The sequence below is a fragment of the Microtus oregoni genome, unplaced genomic scaffold (genome assembly GCF_018167655.1).
Source record: "Microtus oregoni isolate MIOR12 unplaced genomic scaffold, Mior012 000022F_ref0000154, whole genome shotgun sequence".
In the NCBI taxonomy this organism is placed as follows: Eukaryota; Metazoa; Chordata; class Mammalia; order Rodentia; family Cricetidae; genus Microtus; species Microtus oregoni.
In genome coordinates this window covers 9,298,530-9,312,674 of record NW_024543081.1, presented here as the reverse complement: position 1 = coordinate 9,312,674, position 14,145 = coordinate 9,298,530, and the positions used below count along the sequence as shown (strand labels likewise).

The 14,145-nt window shown below is 50.3% G+C and overlaps 1 protein-coding gene across 1 annotated transcript in view; it reads left to right on the top strand.

Annotated features, from left to right (window-relative positions):
* The first annotated feature begins 858 nt into the window (after window positions 1-858).
* The window catches only part of Parvb (parvin beta), an 80,640-nt gene continuing 67,353 nt past the window's right edge, over window positions 859-14,145 (top strand). Inside the window, exon 1 of the mRNA XM_041672608.1 lies at window positions 859-989. Within this exon, the coding sequence (XP_041528542.1) occupies window positions 875-989 (115 nt within the window). The 5' untranslated portion in view covers window positions 859-874. The remainder of the gene's footprint in view (window positions 990-14,145) is intronic.

Below are 14,145 nucleotides of genomic sequence, written 5' to 3'. Positions count from 1 at the left end.
CAATGTAAATTGTTAATATTTCCTGCACTGAACTGAAATCGCTCGCCAGAGGGAGTGAGGCTCTGGAGCCTGCACAAAGGGAGAGGGAACCATCCCCAACCCACCCCCCACCCCAGGGAGCCACCCTCATCCCGACGCTATGATTAGGTGGGGCAGCTTCACTCCAGCCCAGGTCCTGATAGCTCCTATCTCGGCTGCACCGCGCACCCACCCTCCTCCTCCAACCACAGGCCATTGGTTCTCCCTCGGCCTGCGCCTGCCTCGGCTCTCACGCTGCTTCTGCCCTCAAAGTCCCTAGAAACCCTTTCACTTTCCTCCTAGTAAACTTCCCTGCCTGACTTCATTCCTGTTCATCATCTTCTGTTCCCAGGTCAACGACAGTCAATTTGGTGCAACTCAAAACCTGGCCATGTTGTTAACCTAACATCCTTCCCTGAGCCTTTGTTCTTCCTCCAGGTGCTCTTCCTGACCCTCGGCCCCCCGGGAGCTGGTAGGTGGCTCCCGTGGAAGTCTTTGGCTGAGCTTGCCTTGGGGGAAGGGTCACTGTGTGTTAGGGCACTGTCCCACAAGGGCACCCATTACACCCCAAGCATCGACCCAATAAGGGATGCCGGGATCCTGGCCGAGACTCAACAGCTGACTTTACACATTTGTGGGACTAATTGATTCTGGGCTTCCAACAAGCTGAGGCCGCACAAAAGGGGGTCGGTGGTGCCTGGCACCACGCGCAGGGTCCGGCTGCGTTGTGAGCGGGAGCTCAGGGGGAGCTCAGTTGTAGCAGCGGGACCTCGAGGTCAGTAGGCAGGGGCGGGGAAGCCGCGGCCGCGCCCTCCTGGCCACTCCCCGGCCGGCGGTGGGTGGCGCGCACTCCCATATGTCCTCCGCGCCACCACGATCGCCCACCCCGCGGGCCCCCAAGATGAAGAAGGACGAATCTTTCCTGGGCAAGTTGGGCGGCACACTGGCGAGGAAGAAGAAGACCAGGGAGGGTGAGTGCGCCCCCGTGTTCTCTTGGCGCCAGCCGGCTGCCAGCTCTGTCCCTCGGGTGTCCGCTCTCTACTCGCCCTGGCGGCGCCAATGCTAGGCTAGGCTGCACTGTCCGCAACCTCTGCGACAGGCCTGTCCCTGTCCCTGAGACCTTTGCAGAGCTGGCCCGGTGCCCAGGACGTTAGTCCTGCTCTGGACACAGACCCGAGCAGGCTATGGTTCCCGTGTCCACCCTTGTCCTGAGACATTCTCGTCGCAGTGATTGGACACATGCGTAATGAGAACGGGCTGCTGACTGCTTGATGCCTGCACGCGTGGCTTAGTCCCCAAACTGGGAGTCAGTGAAAGGGCACAAGATACACAGGCCAGGAGCCTAGGAAGCCTGGAACCAGGCTACGAGCTCCCCACCCCGCCCCCCAATCATACCCCTTGTGCAGAAAAGTAATTTGAGAACAATATCCTTTTACTTTTTAAACTTTTTTTTTCTTTTTACTTTTTAAACTTTTAAAAAACAGAATTTCAAGGAGCGTAACTTTTGCTCCCTGGCCGGTGCCTTAAGCGTCCCCCGCGGTTCCTAGCCCTCCCTTGCGAGACTTTTCGACCTCTATTGTTTTGGCCTGGAGGCTCTTGCCCTTGGGGCTGAGGTTCCTGGCGCTCACCAGGAATGGGAGGAGCTTGCTGAGAGAAAAGGCAGGTAGAACTTCCTGGGGATTAGCAGCCCAGGGTTCCTCTGTTAGGCTGCCTAGAGGGTCTCCTCCAGCTGCAGGAGGCAAGCTGCCTCCTAGATAGCCTTTCTGAGCCTTCAGGGATAAGACAGTCCCAGGAGGCTAACAATCACCCCCTGGGCCCAAAGGACAGGGTGATGTATTTACACTTAAAGGAGCCTTCAGGCTGTAAATTATGGGCAGGCTCACTCTGGCCTTTCAAGGCATCTTGAAAGGCAAGGCATGTAGGGAGATGTAGAGCTTGTCTGGAAGTGTGGTACTACTTACACTTTGACAGAACCCGCGAAGATCCTGTGGCTCCCACACACTGCCCAGACTTGCCTCTTCAGGTCTTCAACCCCATAGAGCCCTTTATCAAACTAGATTGTCTAGTTCCCTGAGGGCATGAAGTCCTGGTCTGTGTCTCCGCTCTCCTCTTCCCCTCCCCCTCCCCCGTTGCAGACCCTCCACGTTGACCTGCGTAGCATTCTTTTCTATCAGGTCTTCTAAATGAGATGTACGGTTGTCTCCCTGACCTGGCTGGTGTAGTATAATCATTGTGATCCTGCCTAGAAGTCTGTTCTCCTCATCTCACAAGCTAGGACCACAGTGGACCTTTGTTCATTCCATTGTCTGGTTTTGTTTGCTTGAGTTGTGGTTATGCTATGTCACCAAGTCTGGACTCAAAGTCCTGGATTTAGGTGATCCTCCTGCCTCAGCCTTCCCGTATCAGGAACTGCACGTATGTTGCCACCCGCTCGTGGTTTACCATCTCCGTGTATCTGATGTACTGTCCAGACCTTCAAAAGTAGAGGGAAGGCTCAATCCTTCAGGGCCCTGGGAATTGATGTCATAATGTGAAAGTCGATGGAAAGTCCCATGATCCTAAGCTGTAATTGTCAGAGGGCCCAGGAACGGGCGGGGTGATGTTGGGGATGAAACCTAATAAAAAAAAAATCTTTTATAGAAAAACCCGCATAAGGGTGTGAATGGTTACAGTTTCTGTGTGTTCTATGTGTGTGCACATACATGTACAGGCTGGAGGTCATGCTGGGTATCTTCTTCAATGTTCCTCATTATCTATCTATCATCTATAAGTCCATCCATTTCTCTATCTCTGTCTGTCTGTCTGTCTACCCTGGCTAGCCTAGAACTTGTTGTATAGACCAGGCTGGCTTGAAACAGACCAACCTGGTCTTGCCTTCTGAGTACTGGGATTCAAGGCATGTGCTACTATGCTTGGTTCCATCTTGTTTTTTGAGGCAAGGTCTCTCACTGAACCTGGAGCTCTTTGACTTGGACCAGCAAACCCCAAGGTCCTCTGTCTTTACCTCTTCTGACTTGAGATTACAGGTGAGCAGCACTTGGCTTTTGGCTTTTTAAAAACCATCAGTGCTGGTGATAGAAGTCCTATCCTCGTGCAAGCAAGCACTCTGCCACCTGAGCTGCCTCTTCCCTGCTGTTACAACTTTTCTGAGGTGGTAATTAACACTATTGGAACACGAGGGATGCACAAGTCAAATAATGAGCTGGCCTCAGTTTCCGATCCTACCTAGGTGCTTCTCAGCTTGCTTGTATGAGACATATATGTTCAGAAGACAGAGGACCAGTCTGGCCCAGTTTAAATGCACCCAGAACCCCAGCAGCACCTCCCTCTGCCTGCTGCTTCTGCTGGTGTTGCCATCCTGCCTTGGTTCTCAAGGTTGGAATACCTGTCCCCCCTATAACCAGAAAGCCACAAACCCCAACTAGTTTCTGAGGCAAGAATGGAGGGAAAGACCAGCCTTGGAAAGGCTGAATGGCTTCCATGTGGGGAGTGGAGAAGGAACGGAGGGGCCAATGTGAAGACTGTGTAATGAGGTCTTGAATAATTGAGCGTTGAGAGCTGCCAGTATTTCTGCAGACCTGTTGCCTTGGCAACTGGCCCTCCTGACTGCTCTTAGCCTCCACTTTGGGCCGTGGGAGCTTATGCATGGATGCCTGCTGGGGAATGACCAGGGGGAGGGCATGGGGGCTTTCCAGCCTGACAGCCAAACACTGTTTCTTCTCTTTCGTCAGAACATCCAGGGTGGACTCTGGACATTTCCTGAGGACCTCGGAAGTAGGGAGGGGATGGCTGGTGAAGTTCAAGGTTTGGGGACATATGGACATTTAACTCCACCCGGCCTAGCAGAGTAGCAAAGAGGGGACACATGTTCTGTCACGTTCTACGAGATAGGGGTAGGAGGTGGGGCATGCTAGGGTGCCCAGCACAGGAAATGTCTAAGAATGAGCAGGGCGTGATTCAGTCCAGTGGAGACACTATAGTTGCACGTGGTGGTCTGGTCACAAAAGGGAAGTGTGACTAACTGTGCACATTGGAAAACGGAAGGGAACGCCTACAACACTCAGGCTTCCCCATGGGGAACCTGAGTCTGTGCCCTGAGAGGTCAGGAGGCTGCTTACAACCTCTGGAGGTCAGGGTATGGAGGAGGGTAGGTACGGAAGAAAGATGTCCCACACAGGGTCCCTGTGACTGCAGGAGGGAAGGCCCAGAGGTCCAAGGATGGAGCCGGGACGGTAACTGCAGCTGTTTAGATCCAAGACATAGCTGTCCTCTAGTGATAAGGGACAACTTAAGGTTCAACTCCCCAAGAGGCCCTTCTGCTTCTGGGACAGTCTTCTAACGGCACACACCACTCCCCAGGGACCAGTGTTGGGGTTTCTCAGAGAGCCCGGGGCCACCAGACTATGAGTAGAGTAGACAAGAGGTTTCTTGTCCCCAGCTGCCTTAAAACACACATATGTAATGTTTAACACATTAATACTTTACAGTTAGACAATCTATCATCTATCAACTCTCTACTTTATCAGTTATCTATATCATCTGTCAATCTGTGTATCAGGCAACTATCTATCTGTCTGTCTGTCTGTTTGCATGCACTTTTGATTCCTAGAAGAATGGAGTAAAGCCTGGAGTGTACACCCCACCCCCCTCAATTCTTCCAGGCAGTGTGAAACTTCATCTCAGACCTAAACCAACTTAAGCGTCTGTCTTGAAGCCCATAGTTGACAGTGAGGTTGCTCTCATCCTGAGTGCTAGGACAGTGTGGAATCAGGGACAGTGTGGAATGAAGGATCCCTGCTGCCTGGTTACCTGACAGTGCTACTGTCCCAGACCCTTTCCTATCTGCACTGCTTGTCTGACCCTCCCTTCCCCAAGGCCCCTAAATTCTTGAATTTTTGTTTTCTCAACAACCTCCACGTTTTGTCTTTCCTAGAATCATGAGTGGAATTCAAGTGTGTGTGGCTTTTCATACTGGTTTCCTTCACTCACAACTAAGTTTCCTCCATGTGCTCGTTGGGCCACTGTGTGAGGCTCTCATGGTGCTGAGAATCCAACCCTCTGCCTTGGGTATGCTGGACAAGTGGGCGAGCATTCCACGCACCGAGCTGTGGCCCCAGCCACACACTTCTGAAATTACTCAGTGCTATGAAAGAAGAAAGGAAATGTGACCAAATTCTCCCACATCCCAGTGGGTCCAAGTAGAAAAAAGGGAGGGGAAGCCACTGTCCCCTGAGGCGCAGACCCTAGAGGGAGTGTTGCTCCTAGACCTGAAGCAGGTGACAGACAGCTGGCTGTATACTGGGGACCTCAGGAGCCAACCTGGCTCAGCCCCATCCTTAGGATAGCAAGGCCTGGTCAGGGAGGGGTGATTAGATGTGGAGATCTTGGGGATACACTGCTAGATTTGAGGGGTTGGGGTCCCAGCTGGAGCTAGTGGCCTAGTCTAATTTGCTTCTCTGTTACTGTGTCAAAACCCTGACCAAAAGCATCTTGAGGGAGGAAAGGGTTTATCTGGCCATATGTCCCAGTCACAGTGTGTCACTGACAGAAGCTGGGGCAGGAACTAAAGCAGGAGCCACAGAGGAGCTTTGCTTATTGGCTCACTTGCTGGCTCTTGGTCAGCGAGCTCACACAGAGCCCTAGCCCTCCCCTGTCCATCATCCATCCAGACCTTTCTCTCACAGACAGGGCCACGGGTCAATCTGATAGAGGTAGTTCTCCAATGAAGGTTCTCTCTCATCCAGGTTGTGTCAACTTGGCAATGAAACCTAACCAGGACATATCTTCCACTGAGAGCAAAATTAAACTCTAAATTAGTTAGAGGAAGGGGGACGTCCCCAGAGAAGACCCCTCAACCAGGCCCTTCTGGGGAAGTCGCAGGGGGCCGCCTTGTGACTGGGCTGTGGTCTGGCATGTGGGGCCATGGTCAGCCACAGAGGCCGGTTCTGGGGTTTAGCAAGAGTGACCAACCTATTTGGGTGACAGTCATTAAAGGCCCTGCAGGCCACGGTGTGGAGTGGACAGTGAGGGCGTGTATGTAGGTGGAGCCTCACAGCCTCAGTGGGGTAGGAAGAAAGGTAGGAGCAGGTGGATGTCAGCAGGTGAGGAATGGGGGTGTGCATCCTGTGCTTTCTAGAATGTTCTAGTGGAAAGAAAGAGGAACAAGGGGCTGTTAGGCTCTAGAGACCCTGCCAATGACGAGAAACTGGTCCACAAAGCCTTTCTACAAACCTGGACCAGGGTACTGGGGATGGAAGCCAAGGCTGTGAATATGCTAAGCTCTTGCGGTACCACGGAGCAGAGCTTCATCCCTTTGCTTCCCTACATAGAAAGCAGGTCATCTTCTGGGAAGGAGGCAGCTCCTTGTCCAGGAAGAAAGGTCCAGTTTAGTCTGGTGGTGGTGGTGCACGCCTTTAATCCCAGCACCTGGGAGGCAGAGGCAGGTGGATCTCTGTGAGTTCGAGACCAGCCTGATCTACAAGAGCTAGTTCCAGGACAGGCTCCAAAACCACAGAGAAACCCTGTCTCAAAAAACCAAAAAAAAAAAAAAAAAAAAGGAAAGGTCCAGTTTGGTCTGGGCTTTTAGCTCCTGTGTCCTCAGTCACTCTCCAGCCTCCCCATCTCTGAGCTGAGGTCCCAAGTATGCAGCCAGCTGTCTGTCACCTTTTTCTCTGATGCTTCCAGATCCAGGAGCGACAATTCCCCTGGGACTTGGAGAATCTCTCTGAGAGGACATGAGGGGCTTTCATGGGAGCTGCATGTGGCCTCATCAGGTTTCTCATCATTGTTTTTCTGATCATAAAATTGAGTCCAGGTCTTCCTCCAAGGGTTCTCGTGTGTTTTATGGTCTCTGGGTGTGCCTCCATCTCTAGCGAGTGCTTTTCTTAGCGGCTTCCCGAGATCTCTTGGGAACCAGCTTCCGCAGAGCAAGAGGTGCCTCTTGGCCCTGAGAACGGTGCCTCTTTCATTCTCTACCTTTCTGAGCGAGGCTTTATCTTCTCTTCTAACTCCGTGAGTCTCCCACAGTGCAGTCATGGTTTCTTCAGAAGGATCCGGTTAACCATCCACCCAACCCAAGGAGCCTTGGAGGCGCTCTGCTTTCAATTCCCATCTCACCTTTGTGGAATTAGCGATTACCGAACACTCCGAAGCTGCTCACCCCGTTGCTCCCGTCCAGTCCTCAGAATAATTAAGGGATGTTTAGACAGTGTAAGTGGGCCAACACCTGCTGTGCTGGTTCTAAAGTGCTCTTTTGATTGATTCCACCCGGCCGTGGCTGCCCAAGGTCAGCTCCCTGTTACCTAGCTATTTTCTTCTCGGCAAATGCGTGATTCATCACAGAAAAACCGCACTCAAAGAAGACAGTTTCTTCCCTTTGCATTGGCTGTGGGCTTCGCTTTTTAGGAAAGTAAATGCCTAATGAGAGCATGTTTGGGCTGGAAAACATCCCAGTCGTATGAAGTGGAATATAAACTCGAGTTGGCTGGATGGTGTTAATCTTGTCTACGCTAATGGCTGTTGGGGTAAGAGAGTGCAGACATGAGCAATCCATTGCAGGCTTCTGGATCATTAATTCTCAGTAACTCACATTCCAAAGCGGGTCTTCTGGTTAGGAACAAATACAGACCGAATTTGCATCTAGAGCACGTAGCACCAGCCCTGGCCAAGTGTGTTTGTTTCGTGGGGACCCACACCCCCCCATTTATGTGTTGTCTGTGGGATCTCGCCTCCATGCTTATGTCGTTGAATGGAGGCAGATGGATGCCAGGGTTGTGCAGCTCAGTTGGTTCTAGTTGGTCTGTAGTGATGCAGCTTGTGGGGCATCAAGGGCAGTATTGTGGGGGTGCACAATACAGGTGCTTACCGCTTGTCTAGGTGACTTCCTCTCTACCAGTCTCAGTGTCTGCCATCCTGAAGCCAGAGCAATATCTTCCATAGGATTTGAGGAAGGGGACGATAAGCCTTGTCAGCACAGGGTGGCTGCTAAGCTGTGTCACTTATGATGAGTGCTGGCAAGTGGCCCTTTCGGTCTGGTGGTAGAGCGAGGGGCCGAGTGGGTTTCCGCTTCCGAACAAACTTAGTTCTCTTGCAGACTTCTGAGGGTGGGTCGGAGCCTGGGAGAATCGGGGGTGGGAACCAAGTGTCTCCCCACCTGTGTTAATAGCCTCACTGGAACAGAAAACTTTTCTGGGGCTCCCACCTTTTCGGTGACTCTGGCTGTCCTATCCCAGACCTTCAGAGCTCTACCTGGCAGCTGGCTGGATGCTGGGACAGCTAAAGAAGTCTCTGCCTAGAGGAGTGTTGGAACCCTAACTTTGTTCTAGCTGCATTCTTGTTGCTCTGGTAAACACCCCGACAGACACAATACACGGATCCAGTCACAGCTGCCTGTTATGGCCAACGTTGCTGGGAAGTCATGGAAGGGATTGGAAGCAGCTCTAGCCACACCCAGATAACAACAGAGAGAGAATGCTAGTGGGCTTAGCCCTTAGTCCTCAAAGACTCTGAGCCAGGGAATGGTACTGCCCACTCTGAGGCTGAGTCCTCCTACATCAATTAAGGCGACCAAGACGCTCCCCTATAGTAGTGGTTCTCAGCCTTTGAATGCTGCAACTCTTTCATGCAGTTCCTTACCTTGTGGGGACCTTCAACCGTGTAATTATTTCATTGCTACTTCAAAACTGTAATTTTGCTACTGTTATGAATCATAATGTAATAGCTGTGTTTTCGGATGATCTTAGGTGACCCCTGTGAAAGCTTCTTTCAACCCCAAGGGGTCATGGCCCACAGGTTGTGAAACACTGCTCTGCAGGCATAGAGCGGCCTGTGTCGCTGGTTCTGTGGTTAAGAGCACAGGCTGCTCTTTCGGAGGACTGGGTTTGATTCTCTTCACTCTCATGGTAGCTCATAACCATCTGTAACACCGGTTCCAGAGGCTCTGACACCCTCTTCTGATATCCCAGGACACCAGGCACACTTAATCCATGCAGGCACTCATTGTCCCCAAACACAGACAGTCCCACACAGACATAGTCACAGGTCAGTCTTATCTAGAGACTCCCTCACTGACAATCTAACCGGACAGTTACAGTGTGTCAAGTTGACAGAGAAAGCTGAACACATTGTCTCCAACCACTGTGACCCTGAAGCCCTCTCACGGGAGCCTTTGCTCTGCCCCTGTGGTCTGCGCTGCAGGCAGCAAGCCGGCATAGCAGCAGATACTATGGAATCCTATGCTGGCCTTTCCAGCAGCTGTCAGCCCAGCCAGAGAGGCCAGGGAGCCTTAGCTGACCACGGCATAGTCATAGCCAAGAGCAGAAAAGGAATGAGTGTCGGCTGGGGCTCTTTCTTAGACTTGTGTGTGTTGGTTGTTGAGCACAGGGGTCTTCAAGCTTAGAGCTTCTGAAATGCTGACCTTGACTTTGCTGTTTGCTCCTTCTTTGCTGGTCAGCCGGCCCACATTCTGCACTCGGGCTTGGCCAGGCAGCGCCACCTTGGGAGTTTATTCTTTTTTAAAGAGTGTCACTCTTTATGCTTCTTCTCATCTGAAACTTCACTCATCTCAAGAATCTAGGCTTTAATAGTAAGTTATCGACAAGTTAAAGAGGCTGCAGAGATTTTTTATCTCCGAGTGCTTGTGTGCACCCTGTGCTTAAGTTGAGAGGTTTCTGGAAGCAGCTGTCTAGTTCAGTGACCCAGAGTTTCCTGCTCAATGGTTAAGGCTCGGGTTACTGCAGGGAGCTGGAACCCCCAGGCCTAGGCTTTGAATACCCGGATGGAGCGGCCTCCAAGTTCAGCCTGTGTAGTGTAGGTGACTATTTTAGTATCAAGGGATCTTGAGGGACATCTGCACTAAGCTTAATTTGTTGCTGTTCTCCTCCTCTTGCTTTTCTTTTTAACTAACATCATCTTTCAAAGGAGGGGTTATAGGAATCCATACTTGTAGTGTATGTATGTGTGCGTCTCTGTGTGTGCATTTATGTATAGATGTGTGTATGTGTGTGTTTCTGTGTGTGCATTTATGTATGTATGTGTATGTCTCTGTGTGCGCATTTATGTATGATGTGTGTCTCTGTGTGTGCATTTATGTCTAGATGTGTGTACGTGTGTGAGTCTGTGTGTGCATTTATGTATGGATGTGTGTGTCTCTGTGTGTGCATTTATGTATAGATGTGTGTACGTGTGTGAGTCTGTGTGTGCATTTATATATGGATGTGTGTATGTGCATGTCTGTGTGTGCATTTATGTTTGGATATGTGTGTCTCTGTGTGTGCATTTATGTATAGATGTGCATATGTGTGTCTCTGTGTGTGCATTTATGTATGAATGTGTGTGTCTCCATGTGTGCATTTATGTTTGGATGTGTGTATGTGTGTCTCTGTGTGTGCATTTATGTATGAATGTGTGTGTATATGTGTGTCTCTGTGTGTGCATTTATGTATGTGGGTGTGGGTGTGGGGGGCTGCAGAAGCTAGAACACCACGTGGAGCTTCTCCCGAGGGCTTCGGCCCTGAAGACAGCTTGGGTTTAGACTTATGACGTCCGGGACTCCAGGGTTGCATGTCTGTGTGGTTTTAAGTCTTTATCTCTGATAATTTCTCAACACAGTCATGGGACACCAGTGACCGTTGCCTGGATCCAGAGATGAGAGAGGGGGGAAATGTCAGCCTTGGCCTCCTGCAGAGGGTCAGGGGGTCTTTATGTGTTTCCACAGCTTGTGGATTTTAACATAAGGCCTTGGGGGGGGGTCACATGAGCCACACAGGTGCCAACACCTTTCTGTTAGCATGTCATCCTCAGTCAGCCCATTGCCACCCCTCCTGTCTTAGGGTTTCTATTGCTGTGAAGAGACACTATGACCACAGAAACTCTTATAAAGAAAGCATTTAATTGGGGCTGGCTTACAGTTCAGCGGTTAGTCCATTAACATCATGGAAAGAATCATGGTAGCAAGCTGGCAGACATGGTGCTGAAGGAGTTTCTGAAAGTTCTATATCTTGATCTGCAGGCAGCAGGAAGAGACTGTCACATTAGGCCTGGATTGAGCATCTGAGACCTCAAAGCCAGTTCCCAGGAGCACACTCCTAATAGTGCCATTCCTTATGAGCCTATAGGGGGCATTATCTTTCAATTTACCACACCTTCCCACTCTGCCCATTGGACAGAGAAGAAATGCCAGAGGCGAGGAAAAGGCTCGTCATTGGATGGATGGAAGCAATAACAATACAATGGGACCATCCAGCATGGCACATTTGGGTAGCCCTTTCCCATGGGAAGGCTTGAATGAGGAGCCAGCAGGGACTGGAGCCGGGTACTCAGGGCTCATGTCTGTCATCGCTTTCCCAGGGTAACTTGGTCCAGGTGTGGGCTTCTACAGAGATGAGATGGGAACACGTACCTCTCTTGGGGACAGCAAGGACACTTTCTAACTTCCGGTGTGGCTGTCTGAAAGCCTTTTGCCAGGGGGAGAGTGTTGTCCTGAAATGTATGCAGGAGACATGTTATTAGTATAATGAGATTTTAATGATTTGAGATTCTGTTGGAGCAGCACACACAGAATTTTAATCTTATTGTATGCAGCTGCTGGTGTTTTTGTTTTATTTGTTTGCTTCGGCCTCATTGCAAGGATACATTTCTACAATTATTTAGTTTGCTCTCATAGAAATCTGACTTTATGCCACTCTTAATGTTCTCGTTGACAGACTCCTTTGGGAGAAGAATATATACATATATTTTTAAAAATTATATATAAATACCATATATAACAATATAATATATTAGTTGCAATATAATTATATTATAAATACATATTAATATCCTAAGTCAAATATTAATGTATAATATATAATTATATATGTTTATATATTATATACATAAAATAACATGCATAACTATATCTATAGTTTTTAAAGCTGGGAGCTGGCTCGATCAGCACTGGAATGTGAACATAGGGTTTCCATTTGTATTCCTTATTCATAATAACCATAGAATAGAAACAACCCCAGGGCCATTAACTGATAATGGGGAGGAAGAAAGTGATATATCCACAAGAGGAAATAGTCTACAGCAGTGAAAAGGGAAGGAACATTGGTATATGCTGCAACATGGGTGAATCTGGAATACGCTGAGAATCCATTCACAAAAGGACAAATATAATGGGATGGAAAATCCAGAGTAGGCAAATTAATAGAGCCCAAAGGTAGACAAGTGGTCCTTGGAGGCTGGGGGCTAGGGAGTGAGTGCTATAGGTGCTTGGGGGTCAGGAGAATGGTTTTTTTTTTTTTTTGGTTTTTCGAGACAGGGTTTCTCTGTGGCTTTGGAGCCTGTCCTGGAACTAGCTCTCTAGACCAGGCTGGTCTCTAACTCACAGAGATCCGCCTACCTCTGCCTCCTGAGTGCTGGGATTAAAGGCGTGCGCCACCATCGCCCGGCAGGAGAATGTTTTTAAGTTGATGGTGGTGGTGGTGACACATTCAGAATATTCTAAAAGTCGCTGACTCGTGTCCCTAAGTAGGGGAATTATACAGAGTTGAATCTGTCCCAGTTGAGCTAATAAAATGCAGACTGTGCAGAGACATGAAGTTCTGGCTTGCTAGCGTCTTCCTCAAGGGGTGTGTGTGCGTGTGCACGCACACATCGTGCACGTGTTCATGCGCCTGTGTCGGCCATGTGTTCTGAGGTCAACCTCAGGTGGTGTCCCTCAGGTGCCGCGCACTATATTTAGAGACAGGGCTCCCCTGCAACTCAGTGATTCTGCTAGGCTGGGCCAGCAAGTTGTGTGATCCTTCTGTTGCCACCCCCCTGACCCTCTTCACTCCTCCCTCCCCACCTCCATCCCCCAGGCTGGGATAGCAGACTTGCACCATCACGCCCATGGCTGGAGTCTGGGGTTGGTGTTGTCCAAATGGTTGTATTCATCCGGTGTGAGACTCTGAGCACATGTGATCTCCACACTGGAATCTCAGAACAGGGAAACCCCAGATGCGATGTCCTCTTCCTGACCCTGTGTTGGTGGTCAGAACCCACAGACCCAGCACACGATCAAATAAATGTCAACAGCGGCTGCTACACTCGCCCACTGCTGGCCTCTCTCTAGAGCTCATGAGAGAGCCCAGCTAGACCCTGGGCTGCATTCCCAGTTCCTTCCTTCCTTCCTTCCTTCCTTCCTTCCTTCCTTCCTTCTCCTCCTCCCTCCCTCCCTCCCTTCCTCCCTCTCTCTCTTTTTCTTTCTTCCTTCTTTCCTTCCTTTCATTAAATGGGATCTCCCAGTGTCGACTTGGCTGGCCTGGAACTCACTAAATAGAACAGCATGGCCTCACATCCATAGAAAACCAGCTGCCTCTGCCTTCCTGTGGAAGAGCAGCCAGCGCGCTCAGCTGTGTGTGGAGCCGTCTCATCGCTCCAGCCCCTGCTGTGGGTTTTTTGGGGGGTGGGGTGGGGTCAATGGAGCCTTTCTTGTTCTTGGTGACCTCAACCTAGGAAGCTCGGTGCTAGACAATGATGGTCACCAAAGTTGACATAGGTCGGTAGTGTCCTGATTTGCTGTTTGGTGCTCAGAGTAAAGTAAGCAGGGTCAAGGAGTGGTCACCATGAAAGATTAAAGGAAGGAGACTCCCCTAGTGGAAGGGGCTCCTAGGGAGGAGCGCCCAGGCACTGCCTGGCCCATGGCTTTGAAGGGTTCACTGCAGGAGTTGGTTGGGACCAGTATATTATTTATTGAGACTGATCAGAATCCATGTGTCCTTTGCATGTTCCCCAAGCCCAATAGGAGAAGCACCCATAGGAGATGGGGTCATGGGTGTGCTATGTGACTCATGATTTCTCATGGACCATTGGCCTTCACTTCCAGTGGGATGCAGACTCTAAACAGAAGTCCCACCATTCACTACTTGGAGAGAACTAATGATGTGTTGGGGGGAGGGGGTTCTCAGGAATCCTAAGCACATGCCTGCCCCTGTACCCACTCTCACCACGTCCTATCATGGGAACCCAGCCGCCAGGCCACGCTTGTGCCCTGAGTACTATGTTGCCTTCCTCAGCCTGAAATGAGTCCCGTTTTATAGACAGGGAGACTGAGGCCTTCAGAGAGGTGAGAAGCCCAGTCTCTTGCTGGAGGTCTCACTCTCT